General features: G+C 30.8%; 1 protein-coding gene across 1 annotated transcript; it reads right to left on the bottom strand.

Moving 5' to 3' along the window:
* Window positions 1-5135: 5135 nt before the first annotated feature.
* LOC108779195 (centromere-associated protein E) lies at window positions 5136-11426 on the bottom strand. The gene is made up of 7 exons (XM_018546561.1): window positions 11399-11426; window positions 9994-10269; window positions 9623-9913; window positions 8106-8456; window positions 7224-8024; window positions 6406-6624; window positions 5136-5240 (listed from the first exon to the last, which is right to left on the bottom strand). Exons 2-7 carry the CDS (start codon window positions 10177-10179, stop codon window positions 5193-5195), a joined length of 1896 nt encoding a protein of 631 aa, XP_018402063.1. The 5' UTR covers window positions 10180-10269; window positions 11399-11426; the 3' UTR covers window positions 5136-5192.
* Between the last annotated feature and the right edge of the window lie 3240 nt (window positions 11427-14666).

Raw genomic sequence — 14666 nt, 5'->3', positions numbered from 1 at the left:
CGGGCCTTATATACGCGGGCCCAACCCGGCGCGTTTTCCTGACGTAGGGGTACGCACGCACCAACACGTGCACAAGTATCCGCACGCTTGTTGTCAGCTTGTTGTCGGCTACCTGCGGTTTCATACGTGCGAGAGAGCGAATGAACGAGTGAGAAAGAAAACACGATGCCGTGCTCTCGGAACGAGGAGTGTACCAGTTGCGGCACAAAGAGCCGCAAATGGGAATGCCAATGCCAAGTGTTTTCGTGGGATTCTAAGATTCCGTGATGCGCGCTGTGCCGCTTCTGGCGCCGAGGACGTGATCCTCGTAAAATCCGAGGCAGCATAATCCGATCTCGTGATTTCATCAAGCCGATAATTTTCGCAGATATTCCCCTGTCTTGTTGTGATTTTATAATGTCTTTATTTTTTCCTGAGGCGGAGGTACCATTAAAACATCGAAAAGTTTCTTAAGGGAATGCTGGTATTGTTTATTGTAAATAAACCCGATGAAATGTGTACTTTGTATTTTTCTATTTTTTCGTATTTCTTTTATATAAAATATTTAAAAAAAAAAGAATGAAAGGATAGCACGCAAATAACTGTGGGGAAACTACAAGTCTATATAAAAAATTGTAAATTACAGTTTCCTTTGTAGGACTTCTTCAAATGATATATAAACGATTCTAAGTATAGGTATATATTTATACACAAAAAGTAGTTTCTTATATTTGAATAATGTATAAGAATATAATATGAGACCTTCAAATTATGATTTTGAATCAACTTATAAGAGAAGCAAGTGGAAATTGATCTGTGTAATGGTGTACGTAACCTTGCAAGGAAAGTACGTGATGTTTTACTTAATGGATATGTAATATTTTATTTAATTTCTGTAATGTTTTACTTTAGAATTAAGAATTTATCATTGATTAAGTTCAGTCGTCACTTTAGCATCCTCTTTCACTGGAGATTGACAAAAAGAACGATACATTCTTACTTCATAAAAAAATAATTTAAAACATTGGAAATTAAAGTATATTAATTGAAATGATTTACCTCTCTTTAAAATTGCAATAAAATATGGTCATTTCGCTGCATAAAATCATCATAAACGTAAACCAAATTATTAATTTTGTTTTTGCATTTTTTTGCGATACGTTCCTAACACGTTCAATATTTAATTTTTTTTTCGTTGGCTCCCAGAAGTGAATATTGAATGCGTCCTGACGTAAAAGAGTCACGCTATTTTAATTATTGGTGTTTGTTTATTAAATGTCCCATTGTGCTTTCAGTTTCTCATAAGCGAGAATGCATATATTTAAATAGACACGCACATATTACTTTTGGAAGATATTTTATCGCGATTTTCGATGGCGCAATTACGTATTATTCGCACAAAGAAATAATTAATCATTCGTATCGAGTTTACGTGAGACAAACGAATCATATTCACACACATTATTTAATTAGCATGAGTCTAATTAGGTCTAATGATACTTCTCGGTTTCGCTTCATATAACAGAGAAAAGAGCCTTCTAGGAAGGCACTTTGGATGCAGAATTACAACTGTATTTTGTCAGGTCTTTTCGGAGAGTCACTTACGTTAGGGGGATGATAATGACCAACGATCTAAAGACCATAATTCTTGGAATTTTATACACCGTTCATAAATGCAGAAAATGCTTGGGGAGTAAAAAAGTGACAGACCGCGATTTATATTAAAAACGCTGAGTCATTGAGTAACGTGATTAATCATCGTCATTATCATTCGGTCAACGTCAAACATATCTAACACACCTTAATTGATAAAACATTTGTATATATTTATAATAATTATTAATTAAATATAACACATATGATCTAATTATTAATTTTTACAATTATTTTTTAACATTAACAATCAAAATGTTTACATTAATATTGAGAAAATATTTACACAACAAATGTACAGAATATCAAAGAAATTGATGTTGAAATTAATATTTCAAAAATTGAGGATAATATACTTTATGTGTAATCTAAATATGTGATAGAACTTGAGTTTCACGATCATTTTCGGCATAATAGATGTTAATTTGATAATGCCCCTGACCTAGAAGTTGCGCGACATTTTTACGCTTTATTTAAATGAAGGTCAAACTTCTGCCGGTCCTGTTGTTTTTCTATATCTTTTAAAAAAAGATTTATGAAAAATCGATCGTTAAATATAAATAACGGCATTGTTGTGACGTTAATGTTATGCACTTTTTCTTACGAAGCTATAAACGTGTCTGTTACATTTACATTTTTATCATAACCGGCTGAGTATATTAAACTGAAAATTCAATCGAAACAAGCTGAATGATCGAGCATTTGACACAGTCACGTTTTAAGTAGAGTATGCGGAATTGTTAAAAAGGACATAGATTTATGCATATAACCGAGTTGAAGTTCTTATACGTTGTGTAAAGAGAATTGTACGTAATGCAAACGGCAAACATTTCAAGAACATTTTGATTTGACACGTTCGTGTCGTACGATTTTTTAAATTATCTTACTGTGTGCTTTGCACTTGAGAACAATTAAGGCATCGTGATGACAGATTAAACAAATTATTCGCATATTAAATATTCATATATTTAGATGTAAGCTAGTATGCAACAGATAAGTCAAAAAATATTTTTCATCATGTGTTTTTCATAATTCTTGTACTAATAGAAAGTATATTTGTTCCAACGTAAATAATTTTTACATCAATCATAGAAGAGAGAGAAGAGATATTTAAATTTTTTAATTGGGTGCTTTTCAATAACACCTTATTGTTTGCCAATATTGAACAAAAATTAAATAATGCACTATTGTTGTGTCATTTGAGTCTTATACTAAGAAAACATCCATTATCTCAAAAAAGAATTCAAACGCATTCTGTGAAAGAAAATCTGTAGATACTAGTAAAAGCTTTTTGCTTTGTGTCACACATCGATATCTTAAAGGGCTTTAAAAAACTTCTATGATTAAAAAAATTCTTATCAATACTTTATATTTTATTTTTCTCATATGCTAATAATAAGATTAATTCGAAGGGGGATTTAATTGAACCTTGATCAACCGGTCTTATAAGGAAAAAATTCTATGCATATGTATCTTGCAACTACGAGAGATATTATCGATTCCCTGGATGCTGCGCCATTAAAAGACGTTGCCGTCTCGCCCGCATTTCCGCTCGTCACTTTAATTAACGAACGCGTGCTGCTCCTTTCCATCACCGAAGGAATGTAAATTAGAAGGTGTCCTGAGAGACAGGAGTGCATTGCTGATCATCAACGTCTACTTATTAAATCATCAGTCATACATTAAGAGGTGATTTCTCGTATTAATCATTTGTCTCTGCAATTAGTATTTAATTCAGAGCTGTATATTTGTTTCTGCAACAATCTCTATATTTTTGTAAGATAAATTATCAGAAATTTTGAAATAAAATTGAATTGTTAAAGCTTTGAAAATAAAATAACAACAGCTTGTATTTTTGTTATATATTTTGCAAGAAACATTTAGTTTTGATATAAAGTTCAATTAATAAATTATAGATCCTAGGTTTAAATCGTTTAATTGTCATAAGTAGCAGTAGTACTTAAAAAAAAATTTTTTTTGTAGTAAATAAGAGTTTAAATATTTTAAAATTAAATTTTTTAAATATTAAATATAAAATTTTTTTAAATATTAAAATTTTATAATATGAATTTTAAAACGTAATTTTTGTGTAATAACTAATTATAGATAAATACAAATATATTCTTTTAAATTGTTCTTTTTTCTTTCCCTTCTTTTTTGCAAGCATTTAAAAAATGACAATTTTTTAATTGTCGCAAGTAAGCGATGTTTCTCAAAATTTTTTTAATTGTACAAAAATCAATACTTGTTTATGATTTGTGTTTTTCTCTTTTTAGTTAATTCATTTTCATGCAGTCATTACTCCCATAACTACTAGTTGGATCCGGGAAAGTACTCGATCGCATTCCGTCCATTTGCGAAAATCACGAACTCGACGGGATATCCCCACGAGTGCATCAAATGGGTGTTCGCTCGTCGGCTGTAAAGAATTTTTAAGGATATGCGACCGGCCTACCTTGAGCAGGCTCGTCGTCGTCGTGATGTGTGTCCCTCCGCGATCGGTCCCAACCGATTTGTGAAAAGGTGGAGGGATGGCGAGTGCATGCGATGATTGTATAGCGCAAAAAGACATGCATCTTCTCTGACCAGCACGCGGGAAAGAATCGTTGACCGCAGCTCCTCCAGCCAAGGTCAAGCATCACCTCTTTTTCTTCTACCCCTTCCTCCTCGCTATGAGGGGGAACTTGAAGCGGAGCTACACTGACCATGGTCCGAGTCGCATCACCTAGCTTCGTTTTTGTTATCGCATAGGCGTGAACGCGTTCCGAAGGTGGTGGAAATAAATGAGAACTAGAGACGAGGATATTTTCTCTTAAGTGTATTTGTAGTAGATCCAGTATAGACGTATTCGAGCGAGACGTGCTTGGTGTACATATATCCATCATTACCTACATCTAGCCTAGAGTTATGTGCAAATACGATATGTTATAGATGCTTAGGAAGAATAGTTTCATTTTCATCAAGAGCACGTTTTCTTTAAAACTATTTCTTACCTTCTTACAATACTGTCATATGAGGTAACTAACAGTTGCAGATACTGCGTGTGTGATGTACATAGATAAAATTCATATCTTGGTGTAAAATTTAGAATTTAATTACATTCGTTGTTGTAATAGTTTTTTTGTTTAGAAAACTTGTATTTGGTACTTCCAAAGTATTATAATGAAATATTAAAATAGAGATAACTAATGTCAAGTGAGAAACATCGAAAAATATCTCAGTACATTTTCAAATTACACATTCTTATATTAATTCTAATTACAAATAACTATTTAAGAAAATAAAATTTTCATATGTATAACGTGTTATTCAGTCTTATCAGTTAAATCCTAGTTTTATTAAAACTAGAATTAAAACGCATTTTTAACATTATCCGAGTTATTATGCGTTTACTACGTAAAATTATTATATTAATAAAAATTATATGAATATTTTAATATAAGAGGTATCAGTACATATGATATCACTCTTCTTATATAAGAGTATACTTACATATTCTTATATGATTTCTTAATCTTTTAAGCATTTTTTAAGTCTTTGAATGCGGTGATATGAACTTCTTACAGTATTTTGGACAGCATTTTATTTCGACTACATGTACAGTTGTACTGTAATCACAAGTTAATATATGTTAGTTTAGATTTACATGTAACACAATTATTTTCAGTCTAATGTATTTTTTTTTCAGTTACATTCAATAAAAATAAACTCATAACATATAGTGTTATGTCCAATATTTTATTGTGTGCGATATTACATTGCACAATAAGATGCATTGAATTGATTCTTTAAATAAGACAGAAAAAAAGAAAGTGTATAGCGCTGTGACAAATGTCGAGCAATTTCTGTAGATTTTATTGGTGTAGTATGGTATCCAATGTATGCCATTTCGTATATCTTATAAGCAATAAAATAAAATAATCGTATATAATTAAACAATTGAATAATACTGATATAATAAGAAAATTAAGATAAACGTATTAAAATCCTTGTTTTCGTTATCATATTAAAATGCATATGTGCAATATTTTATTTCTTTACATTCTGTAATTTATCTCCAATGTCAGTGCAAAATGCCAATTAAAAAAAGGCATTAATAAACTTGAATTCTAAATTATCAAAGAATTTTTGTAAAGAATTGTGTAAAATATATTTTAATAAAAAAAATTAAAATACTACATTTATATGAGTAGATTCAATATAAAAATATATTTTTACTATAATCATACCAAAAATTTGAGAAAAAAATTTATAAAGATTTTTAAACTTGGTATATCTACTAAATCATACATATAATAGTATACTATTACTTTGAGCAATATTGTAAGATACATGTAGCTTGCAATAATCTAGTAAAAGAAGGCAATTGTATTATTGAAAGGACAGAAAGAATGAAAAGATAACGAAAGAGAATAATCAAGGATAAAAGCAACCAACTTAGCAATGCCAACTATACATAAGATATACCAAAAGCGTTGCATACAGTTATAGATTTACAAAGAAACGGTACGATAGAAATAAAATTGTATTTATATGTTGCGTGTATACCAATTCCTAAGGAATTTGAACATTTGAATAAACTATTCATTATTTCATTGAGAATAAGCGAAAGATATTTCGATTGCTCAACCACTTCTTTCTTACAGTGGCGTTGCCGCCTTTTGTATGCCCGTTGTATTTGTCACTGCTCTAATAGTAATAAAAAATAGGAAACGGTCATTTTTATTTTTAGATAAAAACGTCACGGTGTAATGAATTTTAAAAAATACTTACATTTCTTAAACATTTCTTAAACATTTGTTCTGACATATCAGTAGAGTTGTTAGGTGTTTTGTAACGGGATTGTAACTGTTTGTTAAAGTCTATTTGCTTCAGCAATTCCTTATCCAATTTACACTTTTCTTCCAACAATGCTTCATTCATTTTTTCTAAATTTCGAAAAGCTTCTTTGTCAATCAATGATTGCGATCGTAATGCAATTTTCTCTTCCGCCTAAAAAAAAACCAGTATAATAAAAATAATCAAATTTAAGATAATGACAGAATTGATATAAAATTTACACAAATATTTTAAATTAAATTGTGTAATGTTATAGTATATTAAGTTTATATTAAGTTAGTTAACTTAATATAAACATGTATCGCAAATTTAATTTATCTACTTTAATTCTTACAACTCTATACTGATCTTGTTGTGTTGAATTTTATGTTTAAATAGTGCGCGACTTGAGATTGTATTTTAGTTGGTAGTGCGCTACTTAGGCTGGGTCCACAACCTCGCTTTAAGAGAATACCTCGTATTCAATTATGATTGATCAATTTCTTACGGTTTTATGGCTTAGGGCTTCTTAAAGCAAGGTTGTGGACCCAGCCTAGGTAAGCAGAGAGATTCGCGCATACGTATATGAGTAAAGAACTCTCCAGATGTCGATTAACGTCGTTATAGTAGTAGAGAGCTTCTCATTGTATGTACAAGATCGCAATCGCAATCAAATAAAGAAATATCACGAGGATATCAATGCATATATTCTTCATACTACCCATACATTATTTTAACAACGTGTTAGTTTATATTAAGAAAACTTCACTCACGCATTGTTCAAGCAATTGTAGCATCTTTTCAAATTTTTTTTCTTTTTCTTCAATTTGCTGTTGCAAGCTACTTGTCTTATCCGATAATTGTTTAATACGGGCTTGCAATCTTGTTTTCGTTTTTTTTTCATTGTGAAGATCACTTTCGCAATTTTTATATAACTGACTCTGATGATCAAGTGACATTTTTTTTTCATTTAAAGCGATTTTTTCTTGTTCTAAAAGTTTTCTCTCGTCTTGCAATGATGTACGTTCCATGTCCAAGCTCTTTTTTTGAATTTCAAAGGATTTTTTTTCTTTCTCTTGATCGAAAGTGTTCTTCTCTTGATCGAAAATATTTTTTTCTTGTTCTAATGATTGCTTGTCGTGTTCCAGTTGCTCTAACGTTTGTGAATTCTTGCAAAAGCTATTATCCTCTAAAATGTTTAGTTTCACGTTTTTATCGAGCATTATTTGCAATTCATGTAGAACAGAATTGTGATCAGACAATATCTTTTGGAATTGGTTTTGTGATTTTATTAGCGTCTGCCTATCAATAATGATTTTCATTTGTTCATCAGTTAATTCTTTGTAATATTGACATAATTTCTCTTTATATTGCATTTTAGAATTGTCGTCAAGTCTAAGTATATCCGTAATTTCCTTTAAATCTTTTTCTATGGTAACAAAACGTACTACTTGTCCTATAAAACATTTGGTTAACTCTTGCAGCATATCATTATACTGCTTTATATTTTCTACGAATTTTTGATGATTTAAATTGGATGTTCCTAATAAATCTTGTTGAACAGGAGTAAGAACCTGCAAAATTTAAAAGATAATTTGATTCTATTTCTAAATTTAATTGTTAAGATATTTAGACAATTTTTTAAAGAAACATACACATTGCAACTTCTGTTCATGTAGAGGAATGGATTCTTTTAAGCAAACAATTTCCTGATTTTTTACCTCCAAACATTTCGAATTTTCTCTAATCTCTTCATCGTAAAGTTTGTAATTTATGCTGTCATCTATCATTGCAGACTGTAATTCTTTTTCCATTTCTAATTGCTGCAAGTTTTGTAATTCTTCTTTAATATCAAATTTCTTCGATAATACAAATTTTATGAATTTTTTAAGACGTTTATCTGCTATTTTTGATATTATAGCTGCAAATTCACATATTTCATTTGCGTCAAGTTTCTCAGGCTTGGAAGGAACAACAATGGTATCATCAGAAAAAACTTTAACAATCTAAAAAAAAATTAAATGGATGATAGAATGTACAATACATATTATATCTCTATACATAGAAAATGTTATTCTATTGCTAAGAAAAATAATTATTCAATTTACTCTTTCTTCCTTTCAAGTAATGGCTATTTGTACCAAGAATATTTTTTTGATAATCTTGAAATATACTTGCAAATATAATTACAAATTTTAAAACACTATTTTAATCTCAATTTTAATTAATTTAAATATAAATTAATTTTACACTCATTATTATTTAAAACAAGAATTTGTTTTACGCTTTTAAAGTTTTCACGGGTATTTTCTTCAATTATACCAGAAGGTTTGCGGGTTATCGCCGTGTCTTTCTTCATTATTAAACTCTCTCGACAGGCCAAAGAAGTACTACTTCCCCCATCCCTCAACATACATCCCCTCCCCTCCCAACAGCGTCTACATAAAGGAGTCCCCCAGAGTAGTGACTCGGTATCAGCGCACCCCTCGCCCTGATGAAGTGAACGGCATGGTTCACGAAATGTTGGCATTAATAATGAAGAAAGACACGGCGATAACCCGCAAAGCTTCTGGTATAATTGAAGAATTTCTTATCTTTTAAAAAATACTAAAATTGATCTTAGTATTAAACTTACTAGGATTTAAAACATATTTTAAATAGATTTATTAAAATGTTTGTGATAAAGCTCCATATGTATTAAACAACTAACATGAAGAGATAAGGGCAATGAGCCAATAATTTCGTTTAAAAATCTTTTAAATTAATCTAATATACAATATATTGCGAAGAATATTACGTAATTATGGCGTTTCGTCCCAACTTCCACTACTGGACTCATCAGTAAGGCATTGTAGTGGAAGCCTACCTTAGACGCCTGTTTAAGTTATTAAATCGAGATTCTATATATACAGATATACGCTTATCAAAGCACTTACGAGAATTTTTAGCGAATATCTATAGACCTCTGATGGCGGGTCGACGTAATAATATTCTTCGCAATATTTATTTTAAAGTAATATATGTAAATTCCCCTCCCACCCCCCCCCCCCCCAACTTGCGCGCCGAACGATCGTCGGTCTATCTTACAATAGATTTGCGAATATATGAACTTCTGAAATACTTAAAAAAGTGATTATTATTTATGAGCATATATTTTTCTGTGTATATATACCTCATACTGAATATCTTGGAGGTATTCAAAAGACCAGAAATTAGATTTCAATTCTGTATTTTCCTTTTGCAAATGATTCATGGAGTTTAGAGTTTCTGCAAACTTTTGCTTGTGAACCTGACGAACTTTTTTTGATTCCTTCATCAACTCTGTCAGGGTATCGAACTGTTGCTTCATAGATATGTTATTCTTCCTTAAAGTTTCATTCAATTTCACATTTTCTTGCCACACTTCTATCAATTTGTGTTGTATCTCAGTTGTGGTCATCGATGACACTATTGACTCATAATCCTATAAGAAAAAAGACATTTATTTTTTATCTTAAAGTAAATGGTAAAGCTTGGGGTAAAGTAGAATTATGATATACATACGATTAACATGCTTTTCTGTTGAAGATCAGTATACGAAGCTAATAAGGAAGCTTGAGCCTCCAATGAATCTTGACCAAGCACTACAAAAGACAGGCTGTCTTCCTTATTGACATCAGTCAGTGGATTTACATTTAGAGCCGTAGTAACAGGCTCATCTAACTTAAATGAAAGTTTATTCTTTTCCATAGCGATTTCTTTTGCTTTATTAGGCTAAAAAAAATGGATAATTTGATGACTGGGTTAAGATTGCTAGTCAATCTTGCACTGCAATTATATCTGCAAGAAAACGTCTGGATTGTAGAAGTTAATTAATAAATTAATAAAAAAAAAGATATGGACTCGTTATATAAAAATAAACAAAATGATGTCAAGGGCGATTAAAGAGTCAAAAAGAATTTTCATTCAACAATAAAACATATAATCAGTCATTTTCAATAAAATTAATTTAAACATTACTTAACACTAAATCGCCTAACAAACAATTAACTATAATAATAAAATAAAAATAAAAATAAGTATTAAAATATAAAAAAACGTTACAGTTTCGGATCTCGGATTGAGACATTAAAATTCGGCGGACAAAATTAATCGTTAAAAAATCGTTCGTGCAGTTTCTATTTTGATCTTGTGAGTTGAAAAAACTGACATTAAAGTTACACACGATTGAAAAGTCGTATGTATAACAATATTTCAAGAAATCAAACAAATTAAATCAGCAATAATGTTATTTCAGTGTGTAGGCATGGTTACAGTAATATATGTCAATCAAATACAATAAAAACCAAAAAATTGAAAAAAATTCTTTGCAACATTGTGGACATTGTGTAAGAACGATTAATAACGTTGAAGAAACGAATGCAGACTGAAGTTAATTACTTTCCTATAATGCCAGTAATATGTTATTAATAAGAAAAAATGAATAAAGCAATCAATATTGAAAGAGGCCTATATTTCTTTTAGCTGAACTTCTTGCATTGTTTTTCTTTCTTTTCTTCAAAATGTAAAGAGAAAAAGAAGAAAGAAGAATCATACAAGAAATTTAGCTGAAAAAAAAAAACAACAGGCATAAGATAAATCTGTAAGTTTCCATCCAAGTCCAAATATTTTTGGTATTTGGATACACATTATGGAATTATGCAAAATGGATTCTGATTGTATTATTCAATTACTTCCTAGTTTTTTATTGTATTTTCTAAGGAAAATGGAATAATTTCGATCAAAATTCATGACCTAAAACTAAAATTCATGATAAATTGTTTGAATCGTCGCGCAATCTTTGTGTTTAAATCAAATGTAAAGTAGATCGTTGACTAAAAGCACAATATAAATTAAGCAGGTGACTTGGTAATCATGAAATACTGAAATTACACTTATAATAATTGTATATGAGCAAATTCATACTTACTAGAGTCAAATTGCGTCAAATAATTTTCTCTAAACCTGTTCCAGAATGTATGATAGAATAGTGATGTTAGAGAATAAAAGCTTGAATCGAATAAACAAATATGCATCAAATGCACCGTTAATTCTTTACGTCTTAACTAGATTGCATTTGTTCTTGTTATGAAAAAAAAATGTATTTTTAGATTGTGTGAACAATTCAAGTGATCTATATAGGAATCTAAACCATAAACGATAAACGATATCAGACATGAAAATCGCGAAATATATCGTGAAACGGACTAAAGGAGCCTACAGACCAGGGCAGCGATCAAGAAACTTTTTCCCTAGGATGAAAAGTGAAAAGTGAAAAATTTCTCCATTAACTTCAATGATAAAAATTTTCACTTTTCACTTTTCATTCCAGAGAAAAAGTTTCATGATCGATACTCAGAGCGGCGCAGCGGTAAAGCGGCGCAGCGGTGAAGCGGCGAGCGATAGCCAATGAGAGCCATGCTTTTACGCAAAAGCATGGCTCTCATTGGCTATCGCTCGCCGCTTCACCGCTGCGCCGCTCTGGGGGTCTATTCTTGAAAAGAAACGTATACGAAAGTTTAGGGAAATACTACAGTATACGTTACGTATACTATAGTATTTTCCTAGTTTTTCATATAAGTTTCTTTTCAGGAATAGAACCCCTGGTCTGTAGGCTCCTTAATGCCTATAGCGTTTTCTCTTGACTGCACCAGTGTAGGGTGATTGCATCAGTTCATCTTTTTTCCTTTTCCTTTCTCTTGGAGAGAAAAGGAAGATAGATGAAGTAGTGCAAAAGTTCAGCAATAAAGAACAGACTTACTGTCTGAGTGTTGCACTGGTGCAGCAATATGGCAGAGAACGAGACGTAACATGCGTAGTCGTAACGTAAGGTAATGAAGCGGGGAGCACAGACTTTTGCATAACGCATAAAGCATGTGCATAAGGAATTTCATTGGCCCATTTTCTTATGCATGAGTCAATGGACCAATCAAATTCTTTATGTATATGGTTTATGCGTTATGCAAAAGTCTGTGCTCCCCGCTTAAAGCCGGTTCTACATTAGTTGCAAGCCGATCGCAAGTTCGTTGCGACAGCCAATCTCAAGCTTGGATTTTGAAATCAACGCTTCAGATTGGCTGTCGCAACAAACTTGCGATCGACTTGCAACTAATGTAGAATCGGCATAATAGGCAGAGAAAAACGTAGCTGTCGTAGTAGTGACTGCCAGTGTTGCCAGAGATACAGACAATTCTGACTCTGACTTAAGCGGGGAGCACAGACTTTTGCATAACGCATAAAGCATGTGCATAAGGAATTTCATTGGTCCATTTTCTTATGCATGAGTCAATGGACCAATCAAATTCTTTATATATATGGTTTATGCGTTATGCATAAGGAATTTCATTGGTCCATTTTCTAATGCATGAGTCAATGGACCAATCAAATTCTTTATGTATATGGTTTATGCATTATGCAAAAGTCTGTGCTCCCCGCTTTACAGTCAACGAATAGAAGGAAACATCGTACGTATATACAAAATATATTTTTATTTTATAAGAAATTGTAAAAATTTTTTGAAACATACAGTGTAGAATCTGTTGTAAGGGTATTATTTCACTTGCCTCTGTCTGAAATGTATTTGTTGATATAAATAAGAAACATTTATTTTATATTAAATGTAACATTTATAATAAAAAATATTTTTATTTTCTCTTTTTACAGGAAAAGTAACAACAGTTGAAAAAGAAGATACGAATTCTTATTGTGAAAAAACTATTTTAAAAGAATTAGAACGAACGAGACCAACAAATCAATCTAAGCCTGATGAAATCGAATCTTTTACTAAGTATCTTGAAGCATGTCTTCGAAATATGACTACAGATAATTCCAAACATATTACGAAACAAATATTGAAACTTATTGCAGAGGCAGATATTTAAAATAAATTTAATATCGTATAAAAGGTGATAATTTGTTATGTGGCAAATATCTTGAAATAATTAAAAAAAATTTTAAAAGTAGTCAAAGAGAAGCCACCACCTTTTACAATATTCCATAACTCATTTTATGTGCTATTGTTTCTGTTTTAAATTTTATAATTCCTTTTAAGTTTTATAGTTTCTTTAGCTTATATGTGCATGTATTTGTTAAGTATCATGTAATGAATAAGTTATGTTGTGCAATATGTTTACACTATCATGCATAAGCTGTTTTGTACTTAATATCTAGCGTTAATATAACAAGATACATAACAAAGTATAATTATACAAATGTATCACAAAATAAAGTAAATATATTTTCTGTTTTTCATGTATGTTCAAAATGTTTATAGCTGAAAAAGAATAAATTAAGTTTCTATTACTAATCACTTGTTTAACTAATGAAAACTAGTGTTAACTCTTTCGTTTAATAATGAACTAGTTTTAATATAAGAACTGAGAAAAATTATTACTCGTATTTTACCTAATTTTCTATTTCTTTTTGTTAATCTAAATGTAATCTTAACCTAATCTTAATGTCAATTTTTTATATACAAAGAAAAATATAAATTTTTACAATAAATTTCTTTGTATACTTTGCTCTTGCCAGGGTACTTTACCTTCGTTCATAAAATAATCCATAAAGGTATTTCTAATTTCACCAGCATGTTTACTATAATTATTACTGCAATGACTAATATTGCTATAATTATCTGTGTTTCTATATGTTGATCTCCATTCTCCTTCCATTATTTGGCCATTTGCAGATACCTTATCGTCATAATTGTCTCCGCAATAATACGAAGTATTCATTAATAAATTATGCATGTAAACAGACGGTTGCTTTAATTATTGCGTCACTTGTTTCAAGAGAAGTACTTAAAGGTCTCTGCAAAATACGCCATCGATTGACCCATATTGCAAATGTATTTTCTGACACTACTTAATCGATAATTAAAAATTCGTTGAGAAAACGTTAAATTTTTCGATGGATATGGTCGCATGGTAAATGAATTTAATTGGAGTGCTTTATCAGCTACAATAACATATGGAACTTGATGTCTAGCACTAATAGCAGAAGGAGCGGGCAAATACATATCGTTGTTGTAAAATCGTTGTCCCATAGCAGAATTTTTAAAGATTCCTCCATCACTATGGCGACCTTGAGCACCAATATCGACGATTAAAAATTTGTATGTGGCACTTACAAGTGCTAATATAACTATGCTGTGAAATTGTTTGTAATTATAATACGTGCTTCCTGCTTTTTTAGGACAC

This window comes from Cyphomyrmex costatus, unplaced genomic scaffold, assembly GCF_001594065.2.
Source record: "Cyphomyrmex costatus isolate MS0001 unplaced genomic scaffold, Ccosl1.0 scaffold565, whole genome shotgun sequence".
Taxonomy (NCBI): Eukaryota; Metazoa; Arthropoda; class Insecta; order Hymenoptera; family Formicidae; genus Cyphomyrmex; species Cyphomyrmex costatus.
The sequence above is the reverse complement of the archived record's forward strand: the minus strand, read 5'-3'. Positions and strand labels throughout refer to the sequence as shown.